This window comes from Toxotes jaculatrix, chromosome 11, assembly GCF_017976425.1.
Source record: "Toxotes jaculatrix isolate fToxJac2 chromosome 11, fToxJac2.pri, whole genome shotgun sequence".
Classification (NCBI taxonomy): Eukaryota; Metazoa; Chordata; class Actinopteri; family Toxotidae; genus Toxotes; species Toxotes jaculatrix.
Genome location: NC_054404.1, coordinates 14,686,330 through 14,708,903, shown reverse-complemented (window position 1 = coordinate 14,708,903; position 22,574 = coordinate 14,686,330). Strand labels below are relative to the sequence as shown.

General features: G+C 40.7%; 1 protein-coding gene across 4 annotated transcripts in view; it reads right to left on the bottom strand.

Moving 5' to 3' along the window:
* Positions 1–22,574, bottom strand: part of LOC121189734 (collagen alpha-1(XIX) chain-like) — a 93,356-nt gene that overhangs the window by 6,634 nt on the left and 64,148 nt on the right. For 3 of the 4 annotated variants that reach the window (XM_041050147.1, XM_041050148.1, XM_041050149.1), the window contains 31 exons: positions 22,442–22,480; positions 22,302–22,346; positions 21,542–21,577; positions 21,136–21,180; positions 20,152–20,205; positions 19,618–19,671; positions 18,228–18,308; positions 16,536–16,577; positions 15,489–15,566; positions 15,060–15,095; positions 14,803–14,856; positions 14,502–14,555; positions 13,677–13,718; positions 11,695–11,799; positions 11,479–11,532; positions 10,944–10,997; positions 9,833–9,886; positions 9,645–9,698; positions 9,349–9,393; positions 8,204–8,254; positions 8,015–8,059; positions 7,008–7,034; positions 5,793–5,846; positions 4,891–4,935; positions 4,495–4,539; positions 4,335–4,397; positions 3,850–3,885; positions 2,261–2,305; positions 1,689–1,823; positions 556–622; positions 327–464 (listed from right to left, as the gene is read on the bottom strand). In XM_041050147.1, coding sequence (XP_040906081.1) covers positions 327–464; positions 556–622; positions 1,689–1,823; positions 2,261–2,305; positions 3,850–3,885; positions 4,335–4,397; positions 4,495–4,539; positions 4,891–4,935; positions 5,793–5,846; positions 7,008–7,034; positions 8,015–8,059; positions 8,204–8,254; positions 9,349–9,393; positions 9,645–9,698; positions 9,833–9,886; positions 10,944–10,997; positions 11,479–11,532; positions 11,695–11,799; positions 13,677–13,718; positions 14,502–14,555; positions 14,803–14,856; positions 15,060–15,095; positions 15,489–15,566; positions 16,536–16,577; positions 18,228–18,308; positions 19,618–19,671; positions 20,152–20,205; positions 21,136–21,180; positions 21,542–21,577; positions 22,302–22,346; positions 22,442–22,480 — 1,777 coding nt within the window. Of the gene's footprint in view, positions 1–326; positions 465–555; positions 623–1,688; positions 1,824–2,260; positions 2,306–3,849; positions 3,886–4,334; positions 4,398–4,494; positions 4,540–4,886; positions 4,936–5,792; positions 5,847–7,007; positions 7,035–8,014; positions 8,060–8,203; positions 8,255–9,348; positions 9,394–9,644; positions 9,699–9,832; positions 9,887–10,943; positions 10,998–11,478; positions 11,533–11,694; positions 11,800–13,676; positions 13,719–14,501; positions 14,556–14,802; positions 14,857–15,059; positions 15,096–15,488; positions 15,567–16,535; positions 16,578–18,227; positions 18,309–19,617; positions 19,672–20,151; positions 20,206–21,135; positions 21,181–21,541; positions 21,578–22,301; positions 22,347–22,441; positions 22,481–22,574 lie in introns of those variants that run through there. The other variant, XR_005894903.1, reaches the window with a different exon arrangement.

Here is a 22,574-nt window from a genome sequence, read left to right as displayed (position 1 = left end):
TGGTTTATGTCAACCTGAAGCCTTGGATTTATAGTAGTAAATGCTGCCTCCTTTAAATATAGTAGGTTACGAGTGATACAGCATATGCTGGTTGGATTAATTGGTACATTTAAAACACCAATGAGCCGTACACATATGCCGTGACTACATAAACATTCAATTACATCAAACAACAAATGGTTAATCAAGTTTCACCAACAGTTTTGAGCATTCAAAGGTTAAGAATGTTATTGTTATGTTCTTCAAATTTTAACAGAGGGGTTTGTTTGTTTTTTGTTTTTGTTTTTTTCTGAGGTTGTGTTCCACCTGCCAATTTGAGCTCATACCTTGAGGACCAGGAGGTCCAGGCTCTCCTGGCGGGCCTGGTAATCCGTCCTTGCCAGGAGGTCCTGGAGGCCCTTGGACTTGCGAAGCCACAATGGCTGCAGGTGTCTTCTGAAGCATGGCAGCGCTCAATACCTTCTCTACAAGGTGAGAAAAATAAATTTGTCACATCTGGAATGCTTAGAGATAACAAAAGGCAGAAAACAGAGTAAAGATGGATAAAAAAGTTACCTTCAAGGACCCTCAATACTTCATTTCGGATAAACATTTTCAGTTCCTCCACGAGGCTGAGATCATGCTGTATGTGCAGAGAGAATAACACAAAACTCAGTGAAGCATTTTAACAAAAAAAAAAGAGAGAAAAGAAAAGGAATTTGAGAGACAACACCAAGCTTTCATTCTTAGTGAACTGGCAGCAGAGGAGATACAGTAGAGATGACAGTTATTGCGGCATGAAAATCAAGTGGATGCCTTATACAGATTGTGGAAACCAGGCTGAAAACAAAGGCACGGAAAAGAAATTACTGGTAAAAATCCAATTTCTTTGGCTCTTTTCTAACTAGTCAGTGAAATCCGACCTTGCCTTGTAACATAACCTCTGTGCCAGGTAGAAATAAAATGGATTCAATCGGGGAATATTAAATTTGATACCAAGTCTATAAAGGAATCACTTGGTGTTACTTTATGTTGAGATCTGTGTCTAATGCACACTGTGCTTGAGAGGAAAAGTGTAGCTTGTCATGCCAGTTTTGTATAACTCCAAATGTATGTAACATCAAAGCAAATATATAACAATATATGCTCTGGCACTCACAGGATTTAAGAAACCCAAAAAGACAGCATACTTTATGCCAGTCATGTGAATGTTTCTAATCTTCATTGTTAGATCTTTCCAGGGCTGCACCAGTAGGCAGTGGCAAATAATAGTAGCCTTGGACCTTGAATCTCTGCATTCAAAACAGCTTTCCCTCGCTGCTGTGAATGTTATATAACTGTTGTGACTGCGTACAGTATGTGTAAAATGTCGGTGACACACGGAGGTGTTTTCGCTGCTCTGCAGATCTCTAGGCACGCCCACATATCTCTGTCTTTCTCTCTGTCTCCATCTCTCTCCCTCTCTGACCTTCTGTTGCGCCTAGATGATCAGGAGTGGGAGGCGTTGAGCAGAAAGAGAACAGCAACCTCCCTTTCACAGCCTTGTTTGATGTTTCATGCAGAAATCTGTGGCTGCACCATTTTCCACACAGGGAGCGAGAGCTGAACTAGTTACACAAGCTCAGGAAGGAAGTAGGCTGGTTAGGGTTTTAATCATCGAGGAGGATACTGTTTGTTTGCTCTGTGGTATCTGCAAATTTACAACTTACCAGCAGGTTTACGCTCCCCAGCTCTCCTGGAGGGCCAGGGTCACCTTTCTGGCCTGGCGGTCCCTCTGGGCCAGGATCTCCCGTACGACCTCTCTCGCCTTGAACACCTCTTTCTCCTGGAATCCCTGAATCACCCTGCACAACAGAAGCCCGGACATATCTCAGCTCAATATTCAGTTCAGTTCATTCAATTCAGTTCTGACACATACCAAACTGTATCACTTAAAATGCTGTGCACAGAGACCCATTTCTCTTAATGTGTCCAGTCAGTCACCTGTCGTAGGGTTCTGTTGCCAAATATAAAACTAAAAGCCTCATTTTGCATCCTCTATTACCAGCATTTGCAATAGATTACTGCGGAAGTGTGACAGAGCTCTTTAATTTTGCCTTGCAAATACAATAGCAAACTGCACTGAGCGTTAAATGCCTTTATCTAGTGCTTATGTGCTTGTGGGGATTAGTCATATTTGTGCTGAAGTGAAGACTTTCATTACTATTCATCAAAACCCTTTTTTATAGTCTGAGTCATGAAAACAGCTTCTTTTTAGGAAAACAGGAATGATGCTACTTACGCGTTCTCCTTTGGATCCTCTCTCCCCTTGTCTACCTGTAGCTCCCTTAGAAAAACAAAGCAGAAAAATACATTTTCAACACTTTTTTTTTTTGTAGAGGAAAATGGTTAAAAGTAAGGTGAATAATTGACTTTATGCTGACGCTGAGTCTAGTATTCATGTTTGGTAACATGCAGGGGCACACACAAAACTCCATTATTCAAATCTGGAGATGTGAAAATGAAATTATTATTATTTAAAACCACCATATTGGCATATTGCTCATATTTACTCTTATATTTGCAGAAGTTTCTGTTCTGTTGTCTTACCAAAACAAATAAATAAATAAATAAATACTGAGAGCAAGCTTTTTCTGAATTACCTGACTTTGAAAAATGTACTTTTTTTTCAGATGTGCATTGATTGCTTCGGCTCAAGTGCACTGCTTGGATAATATCTCCCTGTATAGTGTTTCACCTTCTGCAATGTCACGGCTCCTCTGTATCACTCCTGTTTTGTCTGAGAAATGCCTGCTTTCCCACCAGCTGTCTCTACTGTATGGAGGAGCTGGGAGAGAAAATACCTGTCTCTGGCTTCATGTCACAACATCTTGTGTCTTCCAATCCCTCCCTGTCACTACTCATTGCTTCCCTTTACTGCGCTCACAGCAATACCTCTGGGAGCATCTTTGTATCAATTTCCTGCTGGATTACAGGAGCCATGCAAAAGACAATCTGGCATGATGTGGTTTTAAAGCGGGCATCTCTTTGTGATGCTGTTCTCCCCTGCCTGCTTTAATCTGCAGTACTCTGTATTCCCCAATGCCTGATGGGAGGCTTAAATCTATCATCTTGCCCACTGAAATGTGCTTCCCTGAGCATTACATTAAAACCTCAAAGCAGTGTGCAAGGAGTCTGGGTAGAGGAGAGAAGCTAGTGCTAGATGGCACTGTTGCCCCACCAAAAAATCAAGCGCCATGACAGGGAGACATGAGAATAACACTGTAGAAAGGGCTCTGTGCAGAGCTGAGATTTTGATGGAAGAATATTAACTAATAATAATCAGAAAACAATAAACTGCTGGGGCTGTCATTACGGTTAAAGGAGGAAAAAAAATCTTGTAAATCAGGAAGAGAAACAGTAACACTCACAGTCAATCCAGTTTGGGTATTAGATTGTATAATGTGTTGGGAATGGCTATTCATGGCAGACTCTTCTTCATGCTGTGAGCCCTTTCTGTGTGATTATGTAGTACATAGCGTATAATATAAAACTTTGGTGCAGTATGCTTCAATTTTAGGTTCATCAGGCAGGAAAATGCATATTTAATCTAAGTGTCTCCTGCCCTCTATTACAAACATTTTATCATTGCCTGAAAGCATTAACTGTATAATTAGGGTAAAAAGACTAAAAGTCAACAAAGCCTTAAATCTGCAGGATTCCATTTAGTTTTTATCGTTAAAATCTCAAATATGCAAATAGGTTTAATGCACTCAGGATGCTGTAGCTTGAGGGGGGGCGGGATAAAAATCTGCTGTGCCATCCCTCTGTAGCTCGGCTGATGTAAAGCACTTTCTATAAGGGGATTTGCAACGTGTTCGCACCACTCACCTTGTATCCAGGAGTTCCGTCTTTTCCAGGTCTCCCCTGCTCAAGGAGCGCAACACAAACAAAGACATTTTGTATCAGCTCCCACCTTCGATTGGATCAGCACTGTTGCACTCCTAGTAATCTCCACAGTTAATGAGATATCTCAACCAAGGGATAATGATCCTGATTGCTGTGCGAACACTGTTCCATTGTGCGCTTACAGGGAAAATTACAGAAACCATCTCTGATGGTAATTACATAGAGGAATGTAATCATCTACACGGCAAGTGATAGCGAACATACGTATTTCATCTATATTGTCCTTGAATTGTGTTCTTTTTTTTACCCTTTAATGATAAAACAACCCCGGATAAACCTGCTGATTTAAAGGAGAGTTGTGTTATTCAAAGTCATATTTCCAATCTGGACATTACTGGAAGGTGCTTTGGCAACATCAAGTTGTGATTAGAAAGAGGAGAACAACAGAATTCATGTAGCATCCTTACAGGAACACCTTGGGGTCCCTCGGGCCCTGGGAATCCTGTCTCTCCGAGCGGCCCCCTCTCACCCTGTCAGAGAACAGAGACAGCCGATGTGTCAGTCGGCAGTGACAAAGGAATGACGCGTGGATTGACAGCTCAAAGAGAGTTAGAGGCTGCGGCTCACCGGCTCTCCTGGGATCCCTGGCTCTCCGCGAGCGCCGGGCTTCCCCTGTCAATCACAAACATAGGAAGAGAACAGACCGTGTTTGACAGGTCCTCAATGGTGTCATATCTGCTGCACCTCTGCAGCCTCCCATTTATAATATAGCAACCAGTCTCCTATAGCTGCACAGGAAATCCACTGAACAGACCATGGGTCTATATCCGAGTTCTTAATCAAAGTAGTGTACTGTTATGGGACTTCTGTTTTGATAGGTATTATTCCGAGTACTTGACGAAGCATCATTGACTTGTTGCCATGAGCAGACTTAAACAACAGAGATGATTGATCAAGGAGGAGTATGAGTCAAGGTAAATTAATCGAGGAAAAAAAAAAAAGAAAAAAGAAAAACTCACTTACTGGAGGACCTGGTGTCCCAGGTGGACCAGGCAAACCAATATCACCCTGAAGGAAACATAACAACATGTCCCAGTTGGATGATATACACATTACATAAAGAATACACATAAATCACTGTCATAGATATCAGAAGCTGCCGAAAACTGGGTGTAATGAATCCCCCTGAATACTCCTCAATGACAAATGGACAAATGCAATGAAAAGAGACTCATACTCTTAAAAACACTATACATTTCTACTCAGAAAAATCACAAATATAGATTTATTATAAACAACCTTCTGATGAACTTAAGTCTCAAACACTTTGCATAAATCACTTTGATGATATTCCTGAGGGATGAATTACTCTGGATGTCACAGAAACTGAAATGTACCACCCCCAAACACACACACAGAGACACACACACAGAGACACACACACACACACACACACACACACACACACACACACACACACACACACACACACAGCAAACAGAGGTACACGCTGTCAATCAGTGGCAACTTTTTCACACAGATTCAGATGCAGGAAGCTGTGAGAAGTTGCATGCAGAGCTATTTTTGTTCCATTATGGAAAATGCATCTAACAGCAACAGTTTATTGTGCAGATGATGAACTATTACATGACCACTTTGGCTCCAAACTGCTGTGGTATTGCTATATATTGTGTTTAAAAACAAACAAACATTCAAGCTGAAATTAGCTTGGTCCAGAAAAGAAAGGGACTGAATTCTGCTAAGCATAACTTTTCCCTTAAGTGGGCTTTGTGATATCCAACATCCAAATTTTGGATATCTTATGTCAGAAAAATACTCTTGGATAAGTAGACTTTCTCTCATTTTTGTAACTAGGCTGGGTCATGGCAGATGAGACACCTCTCTGGGCTGGGACCGTCTCTTACCTTGGCACCAGGTAACCCTTCCAGCCCAGGTAATCCCATGGCCCCTGGTTCCCCCTGTGAGATAGAAACACAACACCTGCTGTGTCAAGACAAAAAAAGTCACAACTGATATAGACTAAAGATTGTTAGTTCCCCCTTTTTGCAGTTAAGAATGATGCTATTTTTGGAGGGCGAGTTTGGTGATGAGCTATTGGAAGGTAAAGGCTGTGAGTAAATTACACATAAACAAGCAAATATGGATCAAAGCTGCATGAAGGCAAGTAAATTAAATTCTGCAGGAGCCAAGATTTCACACATTTTCATCTCTCTTCTTGATGTTCTTGTCCAGGTGTTAATACAACCCTTCATGTGTCAACATGAGGATAATCCTAAGAGGACAATACCTTAACCTGAGTGTATTAAATGACATAATCTATGACACATGCTGTCACACATTGTGCACTGTAGATGGTATAGAAAAAGAGCCCCCCCCATGTGACAGTCACAATCAGACTGCACTAAAAATAGAGACCCATTCACCCGTGTTCGAACAAGTGATGGCCTCTATCTACCTCTTCTCAAGCTCAAGCTGCTGTGGAGAAATGCCATTACACAGAGAAGACAGGCAACTGGTGCTGACATAGACGGATTGTGCAGGTAATTGTCACACATGTAGATTGTCATGAATAAGCGAGTGCGGCTAAGGGGAGAGTGGGCCAGCCAGAGGATCAGCTGTGAGACAGATTGGGGCAATTCCACCACAGCACTGGAGCCGCTCACACAATTTATTAAAATGTCAAATTAACATCCTGGTGAAAAATCACTGTGCAACAAAACAATAAAAAAATGCAATTGGCCCCATGAGAATAGAGAATTCGAGCTGATGCATCGAATCGTTTCCACGTCTGTGTGGATTGTTTTCAGGTGTCAGTTTGGGAGGTGAAGGGAGGGGGGGGGTGCGTGCAGAGGTGGTTCATAGGTTCCCACTGGCAAGACAATATGGTACAACAGCTTCATATTTGCAGGAGATGTGATCATTTTTTGCTGTGTTGGAGTTCTACTGAGAGCAGTTAAGCACTCAGGCTCGAGGGTGTATTGACTTATGTTGGAGAGAACCACAGAAACAATGATAGAAAGCAACTGGCAACTCTGACTTCTCTGTTTTTTTTTTGGGCCGCACAAAAATAGACATATATTTCATAAAAATATATTCCGGAATGAAAAGCTTCAACTCACGGCAGCTCCTTCATCTCCTTTGGGACCCTTAAAAAGAGAGGGGGAAAAAAAGGACAGATTACTCCCATGAATGTGACAACTGCTACTATAAAAATCATAAATATAGGCTGAAATGACATGTGGCTACTGTATGTTATTGTCATTAAAATTTATAGTATTCATTATTGCTTCTCTTTTCTCACTCTTTCTGTCTATAAATCAAGCTCATGTTGTGTTATATGTAACTTCTCAAGCAATGTTAAAAATGGCCAGGATCACATAATCCAGTCTGGCTGTCACACTTTACAAACGCTTTACAAACACTGGCCATGCATTTTTAAATTTCCAATAAAGCATTTCAGCATTTTTCCACATTGAAAAAAAACAAGGAATCATTGACAAATTGGGCCCCTTGTCCCTTTGAACACTGATGAAGATGCTCTCTTATTGATTGCTCCAGAGGAGCTGTTGGGCTGTGATGGATGCAGTACAGGGAGAAGCATCCTCAAGATTTAGCTGTGGTTCATGTGCATTGTTCATTGGGGATGTTGTGCCTTTTCTTTTCTTTTTTTTTTGTCACACCACCTTAAGTGTTCGTTGTGGTGGATGGATCCCTGCAGGGCCTGTGAGTGAATGTCTCCGAGGACTGGACAAGATTACAAACTGTCTGATAAGGAGGAGCAGGGGGGGAGCCGATAAGCAAATCGGGTCACTTCGGCTTGGCACTGTGCAGAGCAGCTGAACTTCTAAGACCATTTTGCATATCAATGATGTTGTGTGTCCTGGGGCAGATCGGAGACACCTGTTTGAGAGTCAGGGAGCCTCCTGGCCTTCACCAAACACCAGCTCTCAATGAACATGATTGACTGTGATATAAGGGCCTCAGAAGCCGAGATAACACTGGAGGGCTGGTCAGGTTATTTGTTACTCAGCTCTCCCAGGTTCAGCATCGACATGTCTGTGTGTTAGTGTTTCTCCACAGCACAGTGTAAAGGATTTGCTTCAGGCATAACAATGATTATTCTTACCGGAGCACCAGGAGCTCCAGGGGGTCCTAAAAGAGCTCCACCACTCTGAAATGACATTTTTTTAAAAAAATGTTATGAATACATATTTTACAGTATGGGGTCAAACACATTTTAACCACAAACACAGATAAGTTTCTGCCAATATGACTGAAGGCACTGTGCCAGGCATTGGATGGATCAAGTCTTTACCTGCAGCTTGTACAGACTGCTCATCCCATTGCCCTCCACATAGGGTACACCCTAAAACACAATCAACAGTAAATCAGACATCAGAGAGACTCTTCACTGCTCTGTGAGTCTTAGGCACCGAGAGTCTTTACAGAAAACTGTACAGTAGGTCTGCAGTGTTAAGCCCTTAAAAGCTACATAAGAGAGATCAATAGCTCATTTGGTGATTACACAAAAAGAGAGGAGGGGAGTGTGAGAGAGTGAGAAGTGAAATGAACAGGAAAAATTGAGAACAGCAGACTTAATAATCCTTGAGCCAGTGGTAATTCAAAAAAAAAAAAAAAAAAAACGAGAGTATCTCAGAAATACAAAAGAGCACACTGATTAAAAGAGATTCAGCTATGAGAACTAGGTAATCTAGACTTCTTGGATACCATTAGAACACGAAAGAGTGTTTTTCCCATGACAGATTGGTAGCGGGCAGCTATTGTAAATGTAGAAGGAGTCAAGGTTCTCACTTAGAAGCAAGCAGATGCCTATGCCCTTTTCAGGCCACTGAGCCATTCCCTGTCCTCCTAGACTGCAGTTTATGAGACCAGGGTGTGGGGTTGGGGATGCGGGGTGAGGGGGGGGGCAAGGCAGGTTCAAGGGGACGGCTGATGAATTATAGATTTGCCTTTGGAAGTGCTTACTCACTGGCCTTTTAAGGGAAGGGACCATGATTCAATGCCAGTGAGCAGGTCGCCACTGTTTCATCATATCTGTACTTGTTTGTCAGTTATGTTTTTTTTTGTTACTGTTAGACTGAGCAAAATGTAGGTGCACTGATAGACATTTCTTTACAAAGAAATGCCAAGGCCAGGTTTTGGTGCTAACCTTTACATGAACCTGGGAAAAGAAGATCTTTGTATGGTGCTGGTAAAAGCAAGAATAAAGTCTTTAGTTTAAATGTTTTCAGTGTGCTACGTGGGTCAAACAGATGGCTATAAGTTTGTAACCTTAGTTTTTCTTTATAGAACAGAATGAAGAAAGTCTGTTTATGTAACAAAATAACAGTAAAATGGATTTCATGGTATATATGAGGACCACTCAGAACCTCTAAACCTCACAGAGGTTCTGAGACTTGTTATTACCAGCTGGCTCTTGCTGAAGAAGGAGGAACTTACCGGAGGCCCTGGAAGCCCTTGTCTGCCTGGGGGTCCTTCATTTCCCTGCCAAATGCAAACCAGAGAAATTCTTAGACATGAAAATGCAAATCTTTACTAAGCACAGCTTCATGCTAATGTAATCCAACAAGGCTTTGTGTCATAGTATTAATATACACATATCTGAGTACTTTGCATGTAGATTAGCAAACATAGAGTTTTAAGTAAATCATACAGTGTGCTCATTCATCCACTGTATACTGATATAAAAACCTACCTACAGTATATAGATAAATAGTAATGGCAAAACACCTTACTTTTTCCCCTTTTACTCCTGGTTGGCCCATTGGACCAGGTCTACCCATAAGTCCCTGCAAACAGAAGAGCATCCTTCCAATGAAATCCAATCTGACTACAAAGCTCAGAGAACGTAACGATAAAACAGAGCTGTAAACACATGAAATATATTTTAGATAACATCAGGCCACATCAGGCCGCTTCTTACCGGGGCCCCAGTACGACCGGTCACACCAGGAAGCCCTGGCGCTCCTGGAGGTCCCTGGAGGAGACAAAGTGGATCATCGTTTTTCAAAATAACTTCTCACTCTCAAAAAAGAATATTTACATTCATATTTTACAGCAACACTGGCCTTACCCTGTACTGCTGCGGCACTACTCAGAAGTGAGATGTTGAAAAGATAAGATCTACAGTACTTCAATGTGAATACCAAGCAGCCCAAAGCTCACGGCCCTGCAAAATTACTAGCTGTTCTCTTCACACTAAACAGATACTCTCTACCAAAGGAATGTGGTGTAATGTATTAGTTCAAGTTATATTAAAGCCGATTTCTCGTTCCCTGGAAAGGCTTTTCAGGAAGCCATTAGCAACAGCAATCACAGATGAAATAATACAGCATATAGGATGGAGGGTGAATCAGAAAACTTTTCTATTCGCTGCAATGACTGCCGGGATATGAATGTTAGTATTTTCTTATCTATATAGCACTTTTGAACATGGAGAAACTGTTCAGCATCCACAGCATATTCGTTTGTTTAGATAAGGTATTTCTGTGCTGTTTTATTGTATTTTAGAGATGGCATAGCATGTGTTTTCCTCAATAATTTATTTCACTGCTGAAAAGAAAAAAAAAACTTGGACAGAGCCATAAAACATGGTTATATTGAGCCTATAAAACCTATTAACGAGGTGCTTGTTAGTGAAAATCTCCCGTCATTGCAGTTCAATGCTGAAAGCTGACCTATGAAATGCTTCTCAGCTCCTCTAAAGAGTGCCTTGTATTTTAATTAGAACACATACACATGCAGGGCAGGCTACGTTCTTTATAAAGTAGCTCCTCAGAGTGCAAGAGATAGGGCATAGTGCACATGCAGTATTGTGGATGGCTTTTGATAGCTTCTTTTGAAAACAAACTCTCAGAGTAGACAGGCTTAAAGATGAGGCAGACATTACAATATATTTACATTCTTTTGAAAAAACAAAAACAAAAAAAAAAAAACCCAAAAAAACAAACCCACCTCTCAATGTCACCGTGAACTTCCAGATGGTTGGGTAACTACCGGATTAATTTGTTTGGATTAAACTTTTTCTCACTCACCTCATCGCCTTTATCTCCTGTGGGGCCTGGGAACCCTCGCTCTCCTTTTACTCCCTGCAGGGATGCAGAAGGCGGTGTGGGGAGGGGAAAAGGGAATGTTTTTCACCAAACATGAAAAGGCCTAAAACTAAAGGCTGATGGGTGTAAACTTCAAAATGTCTCTTCCCCCTCTTACAGCACACGACTTGAAATTGCCTAGCCCGTTTCACTGTGGTACAACACTGTATCCATAGCAACAACTTCAGCAGCGAGCACATAAGAGAGTACAGAATAATATGAGTTGTAGAACAGCTGGTTAGGCTTCCAGAGATAATCCAAAAGGCAATTTGTGAAAAGTGTTTGTCAATGTAAATCTCTGTGTACTAGATTAAACACACATTTCAATCAACAATATCAAAGAATGAGGCTATTAGTCTTAGAGATTCCTCTGTCATGTTGAGGAGCTGCATAATTCATTTAGATCCACATAAACAATTACATCAAGAAAGTGTGTTACAGTATATGGTATATTTATCCCTGATATTTCTTTGCCTACCTTTGGGCCTTCTTTCCCAGGGTTACCCATGGGACCTCTTACACCTGGATCTCCCTGTTTAGAATAGAAATACACCATAATTATGTGTGTAAGCACACATGCACTCAAATAAATAAGAAACCCCAACAGGACATTTAATGTGTCATGCAATGCAAATGATCATGGTCAGACAAACGTGCTTACAGTGTTAGTTCCAAATTGCCTTGTTACTTGTACCTTTTCTCCCACCATCCCTTCTACTCCCAGCGCTCCGGGGGACCCCTTCTCTCCCTTCTGCCCAGGCAGCCCCGAGACTCTCGTCTGGCACGCACTGCAGGCATTCTGCCAGTGCAGGCGTGAGGCGGGAAGCAAAAGTGGTAGCACAGATAAGATTTCATCAAATTGAGCTGGAGCACTGTATTTTCACCCTTTATTATGTCACATCCCCTGGGTAGAGGACGAGACCCCAACTGACACAAAGTGTTCTCTAAATGTCTACAGAGCAGAAATAATGTGAACCCACCGTGAGTGTCTCTCATCTAGGTGAGTGGTGAACTTTGTCAGACTCATTGACTGTGACATTTAGGTGAGAATCTTAAATATCATTGTCCCTGATCCAGTCTACATATAAGCACTGCACCTTCCAGGAAAGAGGCAGCAGCTCTAAGTTGGACAGAGGCAGTAGATGCAGGTGTACTGCACCTTAAAAAAAAAAAAAGCGGCATTAAAACTGAATCTGAGGCTGAAGAGCAAAATGGAAAATAATCTGTATATGGTTGTCATGAAAATAAGGACAGCATGTTATTATTGACCTTATGAATGAAAATTAAAGTGGCTGAGATGAATGTGTTTAGCCCTTTTTTGTATGTGTCAACAAGGTGTTGGAAGTACTAATTAGCATGCCACAAAGCAACTCTGATGAAGGCTGTAAACAGTAGAGGAATCTAACAGAGCACTTAAGTTGCCATCAAAGGAAGGGGTGACAGAAGATCATGAGACTACTGGCGCTGGGCTTCTATCTATGAATGAGTAGTCATATGAAGGCATTATATTTACTGTCAAAGTTGACATGCATAAAGTATCAAAAATTAAAAAGTTAGCTTTCCTGCAGGTAACAACATGATGTATGGTGACTAATCTGCTTTAGTCAATAGGAAAAAGAGGGCTAATCAGTAATTTGCAAAGGTTTTAAGAGAAAATGCCATTTATAAAAGGTAACAGCCACAAAAGAAGCACTTGACCTCACTTTTAACTCTCTACTCTCAAGAAATACAGGCTGAAAAGTGTTTCCCATTAGGTTTGGCCTTGTGCCTGTACAAATTCTGCATTTGGTAAGAAAAGGAACCCTGAACTCTGTTTGTACCAAATGATGAAAAACATAGGTGTGGAAGTGAAGATACACTCTGCAAGTGTGGTGGTTTTAGGGACCAGACTTGTAAAAGCTTTGGCGAGAGTGTAGTATTATCAAATGTTGCAACATTTTTTGTGGGTGAAAGTTTAGGTGACGTGAAGGGAAATCTACCAGAGGAAATGAAACTGAGCCTTGTGTGTAGTTAGAGAAGTGAGAGCTGTTCTTAAAGGCTTTTCTTATTTGGACTTTAAGTGTTGCATTGTTTTTGAAATACACAGCATGCAGCATCTGTAAGCAAGGGAAAAATATTATTACTGACAGTATTTTACTATCAAAACCCTTACACTAGGGACGACTGCTGTGAAATACACTGATGTGGAATTTTGTATGTCTCCTCATGGTTAAAGGAAACCACGTACCAGTATGTTTTCATATCTACAGAGGGGTTTAATGTTGATCTACTGATACAGTAATGTCTGTATTAAAGTGTTTTGCACTGAGTATCCACATTTCACGGGTGTGATATTTTCATATTCCATCATCTTTATTGAAGGGATTTATTAAACATGTTGTCATACAGTGTGGCTTGACTGTTCGCCTGTGGTGAATGAGTAAACCTGGATTTCTTGTGAGATCATTTTCAATGTATTTTCCAGGGACACTTCTCCCAGTCATCCTGATGGAGGCACTCGAGGGCTACTATTTCTCTTACTCTTTTAAATGATAGTGTCGAAATATTAGTAATAGAACAAAAAAAAACTACCCTTTCAAATTAACAAACTGATCATTTTTAAATACTAACAGTGACACCCGTTTTGTGTTATTGTTTGTGAAAAACTAAGTATCATTAATTATGAAGATAAAATACCTTAAGTAAAGCACCCATGTCTCCAACCATTGGCAGGGCAGTCTGTCAAAAAAAAAAAAAAATCTATGAAACATCACCACCGCTAACAAATCTTTCACGTTTTGGGAATATCCTGTTGTTGTTTCTTTGGGGGCAACTGCGTCTTGTAAATTGCTTATAACATCAATTTATAAGATCATTGTACATGCCTTTAAGGAATGTGATTTTACCCTAAACATTTTTTAACAAAATTCTGGTTCAGTGTTTCATTTTCATTTTTCATTTTTTTTATCTGCAACGCTTGAGGAAACAGTTTAATAACTTTGTTGCTAGAAGACAGAATCCTCAAATCCTCAAAATATTGTTGTTCTCTGGAGTTGAGAAAAAGATTCTGAATTGCATCCTGCGTATTTTTTAGAAACATAGAGTGGACTGTAAATGGATTTCATGGATCTTTACAACACATGAATATAAATAGCTAAACTACCTAAATATAAATATAAAAATGCTAAACTTACAAGGCTTTGATGCAGCAACAGCAGCACTGGTATGTTTCTACTCTACAGCTATCAGAACTATAGTAAATGTTGCTTACTTGAAACACATACAAAGATGAGAAAGACATGACAACATGTGCTAACAACAGGGTGCTGCCAGTTTGATGTAAATTGCAACATTTTCCTGGAAGTGATGTTGGTTCCTGGACAGTAGGACTGGCTGCAAATTATCCCAGAATTGGAGCAGCACTCTGAACAGTGACTTTGGCTTAAAGGTGATCTCAGTAGTTCTCACTGTAGAACAGTGATGCTGAACTGCGGATAGCATAAATTAGATTTTCTTACTTACTGGTTCACCTGGGGGTCCCGCAGGGCCTGGGAGGCCTGGTCTACCAGGGGAGCCCTTTAATTGAGACAAAGAAAGGAGTTAACAATCCTCCTGACTATGATATCAAGCAGACATGCAAGGCTATAACTTTCTTTTCACACCCATCTCAGTTGGTGGGGATTTGTATCCAGGAGCTGTGATACATCGTACTTGTTCATGCTCACAGTGGGTAGCTGACATTCTTTTATGCTTCCAGCCATCATTTATCTGCAGATGTGTGAGGGAGCGAATGAGAGTGGAAGGACAGACTGATTTCACTCACTTCTCTTCCTGGAGCTCCAGGAGGGCCAGCTAAACCTGGGGATCCACGAGGGCCCTGAAAAATATCCAGACACTCTGATGATTTTAACAATCTTGCTTGCTACGGTTGGCGAACAACTGACAGACACTGCAGAGTGTTATTTGTATTGTAAAATAATTGCAAGACTGCTGGCAACAGCATCAGTGAGCTGAAAATCAGTGAAAATAAACTTGAACAGGTTGTTTGTGTGTTGTAGATTCAGAGAATTTTTCACAGACCTCAATTCCTGGCTTTCCTGGGGGTCCCATGGGGCCCTAAAAACACATCACACATCTTGTTAACACCATCTGCCCTCTAGCACCCAGGATCCAATAAAGGAATTGTGTTAGACACCTTTTGCACTATTGATTCTCTGTCTTCAACAATCCTGTATTTCAAAAATGAAAGCAGACTCACTCACAATCAAATCTGTGCGGCGCAAACCAGCAGTGCAGAGCATATATGATGAAGGCAGAGTGCAATGCGCCAGCACCTCACAGTAATGACCAACATTTTCATCTGAGAGTCTATTTAATGAACACTGATCTTGATATTCAAAAAGGATCTCACTCTTTCAATGCTTAAAGACGAGAAGTTGAAGGTATCATAGTTTAAACTAAATAATGAATGCGGGAGACACAGACCAATCAATACAACATCATACTCACAGGCGGGCCAACGACACTCTCTCCAGGTTCACCTTTTTCACCATAGTCTCCGGGCAATCCCGGGACCCCTCTCTCACCCTGACAAAAATACAGAGGAGCAGTCAGTGGGGTTTCAGTGATGGTAAATCCAGAAGCCATGGAGAGCTACTGAACTGCATGGTCATTAAGTATTCAGACTTTGCTGGAACTCATTTTCCCTTTATGTTTTGCCTGTAGTGACTCAGGGGCTACGAAACACAACTGTGTTCAAGGCCAATGTCATGCACATGCTCATTATCTATTTTATTTGAACTCATGCATATGTTGTGATATGTAACATATTCTTTTTTTTTCCATGACAACACCACTGATAATTGGGGAATCTTACGCTATTTTGCTACCAAACTAAGAAAGATATCATTAGAAAACCCTGAAATACTGAAAACTGTTTAAAATTAAATACATACAATATTGATACAGTACTTCTGCTGTTGCCAGGAGGTATGTGGAAAGATTGCAGAGCAGCTAAACTTATTTAACTTGCAGTCTGTAATGCAATTGAGAGTGTGTGAAAACTAGCTAACCAGTGAGCAGGGAGGTCTAAACAGTTAGCTAAAAGTAAAAGTAACAGATAAATGGTTTAAACTGATGATAAACTAATGAATACAAGTTCAAGAAGTTAGCTAAAAGTAAAGGCTTAACTATTAAAATAAATAAAGTAAGGCTGAAGCATCCAGCATTTGTAATTCTACATGGTGTAGACATTCACTTTATAATCAAGTCATCATGATAGGTGATGCTCAAAACAGGGTATTGAGTTCATGTGACAGGGCAATGGGGGTAAGTCTGATGATAGAAGTTGGGAACCACTGACCTATCTTGCACCTTAACATGAAAATATATTTTAACAGTTCTTGTGCTAAAACACACATAATTACAGTACATATCACTGACCTATCTGAAGGTGTTATCATATATAGTATGGTATAGATGTAAGTTAACATATATAGATGTTTGGATGTGTAGATGGTTGTATTGGGGATGTTTCACCACCACAGCGCTTCCTACCTTGGGTCCACGAGAGCCTCTAGTCAGAGACAACCCATCGCCCTACAAAACAACAAGAAGAAGACAACGTCAGAGTAAGGATTCACTGAACATTCATCAACAATTCATTTTGAGGCTCGAGGCTCAGGGCAAAAAAGTTATGCTAGTGCTGGAATTTAAATAGGAATACTGAATTTGTACGAGTTACATTCTACCGTGCAAACTGTCTGAACACAGAGCTGCAACACAAGCTCTTGTTCAATACCGTTTACAATTTTGTAATGTACAGAGGCTGACTGATAATACCATACCACAGAGAAAAACCTTGATTGGAATTGAGGCTACTGTAAGCATAATTTACTGTACAGTTCAGATGAGACATTGATTTCTGTTCTCAGCATGTATTTGTTAAAAGTCCTACATTGCACAATGCAAATTAGTTGTGTCGAAGTTGGATTTGAACTAACAGCAATTCTGCAGTTTTGGGGGGGCGGGGTCATTTCTCACAAACATAAAACAGAGGAAAGTTTTGGGAAGTAGGGGACTTTCTGAGACAAACAATATAACTGCATTCTCTTTTCAAAAAAAAAAAAAAAAAAAAAACCAAAAAAACGGTTCCATTGGACATTAAACATTTGGCACTTTAATGAAAACAAAGCCTTTATATCAGTATTTGAGAGTAGTGCAGGATCCACGCAAATAATAAAAGTCACAGGAAACAAAAAGCAAATTGCTCATTATTCATTTAACGGCAAAATCAATGAAGTGACATTAACTACTTGAGCAGGCTGACTCATTAAAGACGCTCAGACCATCTGCATTGACTTCTGTTTATTGCTTTTTTCCTTTCCTTTGTCTTACATAACAAAAACCATAAAGTGTGGAAAATCCATTGTCCTGCAGTGCGTCCAGACTTAACTGACGTTCATAAAAGACTATAAATCTATGCAGGTCATTCTCTCCGAACGACAGTTACCACTCTTTGTTTAGCTTTTGAACCACGTAACAACATAAGAGGTCACTGGCCTGCTGTAATCATGTCCCCTTGACACTTGCACGCACACACATACAGCCCTCTTTTCTAGTCCCACACCGATTTCCACAGTGGTGAAGTACATTAAAGAGGTTTAAATACTGCCTGAACGCAATCTTTCCCTTATTACTCTGCTCAGCTGAACACAGTACCTCTTGCTTGATGAGTAGGTCTGCTGTCGGGCTTAATGTTCAGTTCAGCGTTTCCGCACACACACAAACAAACATGATTGTTTAAAGCCGTAGAGCGCTTGCCTGTGATTGAGGAGTGCGAGCGGCATCAACCGGGACTGAGGCCTTGGCTGCACACGTGCCGCCTTTTTGGTGAAGCTATAATGAACATTTCTATATGCAAAGCCATGTCCATAAAAGAGAGTGCTTCAACAGCTATAAGCTACAAAATGGAAAGATAGGTGATTACCCAGACTGGGGTTATCCAATGGTGGATTACTTAATGGTATTGCATCTCCATAATGTCATTGCAGCGATGCAGCTGGAGGGGCGGAGGCAAGTTTCCTTTAACTTGTCTGCTGCTGTTCCAGCTGTTTGCACATGAGCTACACTTAGTGAACTTCTGTTGAATTTTTGCGTTGTTTTTTGTTCTACACCAACTGTGTCCTGTGTTCTGTGACTGAAGAAGACAAAGATGAAAGTGACTGTCTACACTGATATAGTACCCACCATATATCCACCTCCAGGTTCTCCAGGCTCACCCTTAGGACCCGGAGGTCCCTGTGGTCCTATTAGTCCACCAGGGTCCCCCTACAGACAGAAAGACAGATAGAATTCAGAATTTCCTCCACAGACAAAATATAAGACTTGTTTTGTCACCTCATCTGCAATCACCCTTACAAACCCATCAGGACTCCCATTATGAGTACACATTCATTTAAATGTTTTTAATGTTCAACCAAAAGAGGAAAATGTGTTTCATTTTTATTTACCCCTGTAAACTTTTAAATTAAACTTGAACTATGCACTTTTAGTGCTTTAGCTCTGTTCTTTAAAAGCAATGTTTCCGATGTGGCTCTATGGATGGCAATACTTTGGACTAGCCAGAAAAATCTCAAAACCTATTGGATGGATTTTGTAATATTTATGGATCCAAGAGGATAAATCCTACTGACCTTGACTTTTCCTCTAGTGGCACCATGAGATCAACCTTTCAGTTTGCCCAGTATTTAAGTTTATGACCAAATGCCTGTGAAGCTAATACCATTCCCATCGGCCTCAGATGTACTTTTTGTTTAGTGCTAAACACCAGCATGTTAGCATGCTCACGTTAGCATTTAGCTCAAAGCAGCACTGAAACAGCCTCATAAAGCTGCTAGTGTGTCTGTAGACTCTCAGTCTTGCTCAAATATGTTTGCTTTGCTTCATACTTAAAAGAATAGTTTGGTTAACATTATACTCAGCTAGTCCTGCTGTTCAAGGTCAAGAATAGCCACAAAACCCATTGTTACAAACAGGATATAATAGTCAGTGAGCTTTCGAGGTATGATTGGGTGGAGGCAGGCTTTCCCCTGCTTCCAGTCTCTCTAAAAAACTAAGCTGACTATCTCTAGTATGCAGATGTTTTTTGTTTGTTTTTTTCCACATTTCTTCATTGGCTACCACATGAATGTATAACCAGAACTACCTTCTGGATCATACTTAACATCAGTATAGCAAAGAAGACAAAGGAGGATTATAAATGTGAATGGATGTAGGAGGCTTAAGCGCTTTAAGTTGGTACTCAAGTTGGTGGGGACACTTGAGTACAGCTTCGTTGATTTTGACAAGTGACAAACCCCATCAAATATGCATGTCAGCTGTGCACTTTTCCACTTTGCCACTTTAAGCACAGTGTTTGGAACAAGTCCGACTGCAAGAAGAAATTTGTGTACAAATAACAGAGTAGTCAGAGGTGTCAAGCGGAAAAACACAAAGTTACAACATGATTGAGGATGGCATGCAGGGTGAGTAATCTGCAATGTGTCTTCACAAGTTGTCTAGCATGTTCAACCTGTGATAAAACATCATAGCTTCATATTTTTCTTTGAGGTGAGAACTTGATTTGAAGTTTACCTACCTTTTCTCCTTTCAGGCCATCTCTCCCAGGCACCCCTGGCTCCCCCGATGAGCCCTGTAAATAGTGGTGAAAAGAGACACATCTATCACCAGGCCTTCATCTTCTCACACACATTTATCTCCTCCTCCTCACTGCTTCAGCGGGCTGCCGTGTTCCAACATAATTTCCCTTAGCCAGGATTTATGAAATGCCTCTTTTCCCTCCCTGCTTTTGAATAAAGACAGATGCTCATTACCGAAGCAGGTGTGGAGAACAGATTGGGCCTCTGCCTCCATTCCTGGCATAAAGCGCTTAGATTTGCCTCTTTCCACTAATTAATTCTTAAATTTGATTACTGATCGTCTGTGTAAAAATTCTGGACTTTTCTCCTTACTTCCTCTCTGTCTTTGCCTGTCGAGGTTTATCTGTTTATCTCTCTCTTTCATGCTGGCAGGCTGAGTTAGAGAGTAGAGGATATGGCAAGGTGACAGATAAGGCAATGAGAGAAAGGAAGGCTTGACATGAAGTGCTGGTGTCTAGTGCCAATATACTTACTGGCTCGCCCGGGAGTCCTGGGAGTCCAGTGGGTCCAGGCGGGCCTTGTTTCCCCTGGCAAAACAAAAAGGAAAACCAATACTTTGGGCTATTTTCTCCTTTTGTTTGGTTGCAGAATTGTCTGGGCTTTGAATGTTATAGACTACACAGACAGCTACAGTGTAGATGATGTCTAAACTATTTCAAATAGCCATGTTGTTCAAATGCAGCCCCTGCTGCCTTTTTAATAAACCATGGCTAATTTCATGGCAATTACTGAGTGCTGGGGATAACTTCATGACTGAGCTTGTGTAGGTTTGCAAGCTTATATCCTGGTTGTATTATTCTGGATAAGCTGTTTATATGTACTCCACTTCTGGACTCATTATTGTCTTTGTATACATGGATGAACTGAAAGATCCACATATTACCATGGAAACTGAGCTTACGTCGAATGATAACTGAGAAAAGGAGTACACAAGCATCAGTTTCCTAGCTGCTATCTTTATACACCTCCTTTAATGACTGGGATGAATATATATGTATATATATATGTGTGTGTGTGTGTGTGTGTGTGTGTGTGTGTATAAGCATTGTTCAGAAAATTGTATGATTTGCAAGAATACTCATGAGTGTGTTTGAGTCATTGAGTGTGTTTACGGTGAATGTGTTTACAATACATATGTAAACTAAGCATTCCCTTGTTAAGTGAAATATGCAATTATAAGTTTGCATTCATCTCCATATTCCACTAACAAACGTCCTGTTATCCTTTTGCTATTACAATTATCACCATGGAAACAGAACTTTCACCAAAAACCAGCTGAAGAAATGGTGATACAGTGAATTTAATGAGCTATTCACGCTGAAACAGCTGGTACTCTCTCACACACGTGTGTGTCAAGGCATTGTCTCACTATGGTTTATGTTCAGCAGGCTTTTAGACACCTCTGTTTGACCCACTGTAAGTGGCACAACAGACATGAGACAAATACAGAGACTCACCTCTGGTCCTTGATCTCCCTTAAGTCCTGGAGGCCCCATGTTTCCCTGTTACAGTCCCGGAAAGGGTGAGAAAGATATGTGAGAAGCAGGAAAACAGGAAAAAAAAACAAACGAGATTTTTGACAACAGTTCAAACAGCTCTCCCACAAAATGGATATCTACAAACTCTGATGTGCTGTAGGGCCACTGTCTGGCCCAGGAATTATTATATGCCAAAGAAAAACTGCTTTGAATGACAATTGGCAGTATGTTCATACAGTCCTAAAATGTTATGATTGCTTTTGCACAGACACTGTGGAGGGCTTACACAGAGTAGCACTCAAAAAGGACTCTGGAGCCTGATTTTATTGGCCGTGGATATCAATGCTCGAGGTTTGGTGCAAGTGCTACATCTTCAACATGTTACCTTGAGACCTTGCGGTCCTTGAGTTCCTCTCTCCCCCTGCAGCAAGTAAAGGAGACAGACAAATGTCATTTCTCAAGATGGGCATGAGGAGAAGAGTCGGCCATTTCTCTTGCAGAGCAGAGTAAGTTTTCAAAAACAACAACAAAAAGGACATGAAGTTAGTTTTCAGACTGTGTGAAGGTTAAGAACACAGAGCATTTCTTTTGCCAAGTTTGCTTCTTTGCCTTGAGAATGTGAACAGAATCAAAGCAGCACTTTTCCAAAAAAAAAAAAATCTGTGAGATAGCATACATAACATTCCCTATTCTGAGTGTTTGGTTTTGATTCCTGACATAATTGAGCAAATCTTTCATTTGCAGATTCTAACATCTCTACACGTAATTTGTTTTTCTTATTCATGTAGTTGACAGTCTTTTGATGTTTGGTCAACAGCTGCATTGGTGGCCTTTGTAATCTGCTTGCCTCAAGTAGATGCATCTGTTGTTTTGAGGTCCAAACTATAATTGCACACCAATTTTTCTGGGCCTCACCTCGGTAGAGCACAAAGACGACATCGAACTCTACATCCGAACAGCAGGTGATGTTCAATTGTTCTTTCCGAATCAAATGTCAGTGCTGCTTTTGTTGATGTTGCGTAAGAAATGGGAAGTATTCTTCACACTGTGAAGTCAAATGCTGCCTGCAATGTTTAAAAAACTAATACAGAGTTCCCTGGGGTTACATTGTCTTTGGTGAGAAACAGTAATCAGAGAATAGTTACCTGATCTCCCTTTTCTCCCTTTTGTGTCCTCTCCTTCATTTCATCCTCAAACACAAGAGAAAACAGACCACTTCAAAACCACAGAAAGGAAGATGCTGTACATAAACATTTCAGGTGTTGTGATAAAGACAGCTGCTTACAGTGCCAGAGAGCTGTCTTAATCCGTGAGCTGTCATCACCTAGAAGTAATGAAAGAGACACAGTGTTCTCTAAATAGTCTGCACTGATCTATCAATTACTGTAAGTAATTGATAGTAGTAATCTTGATATATG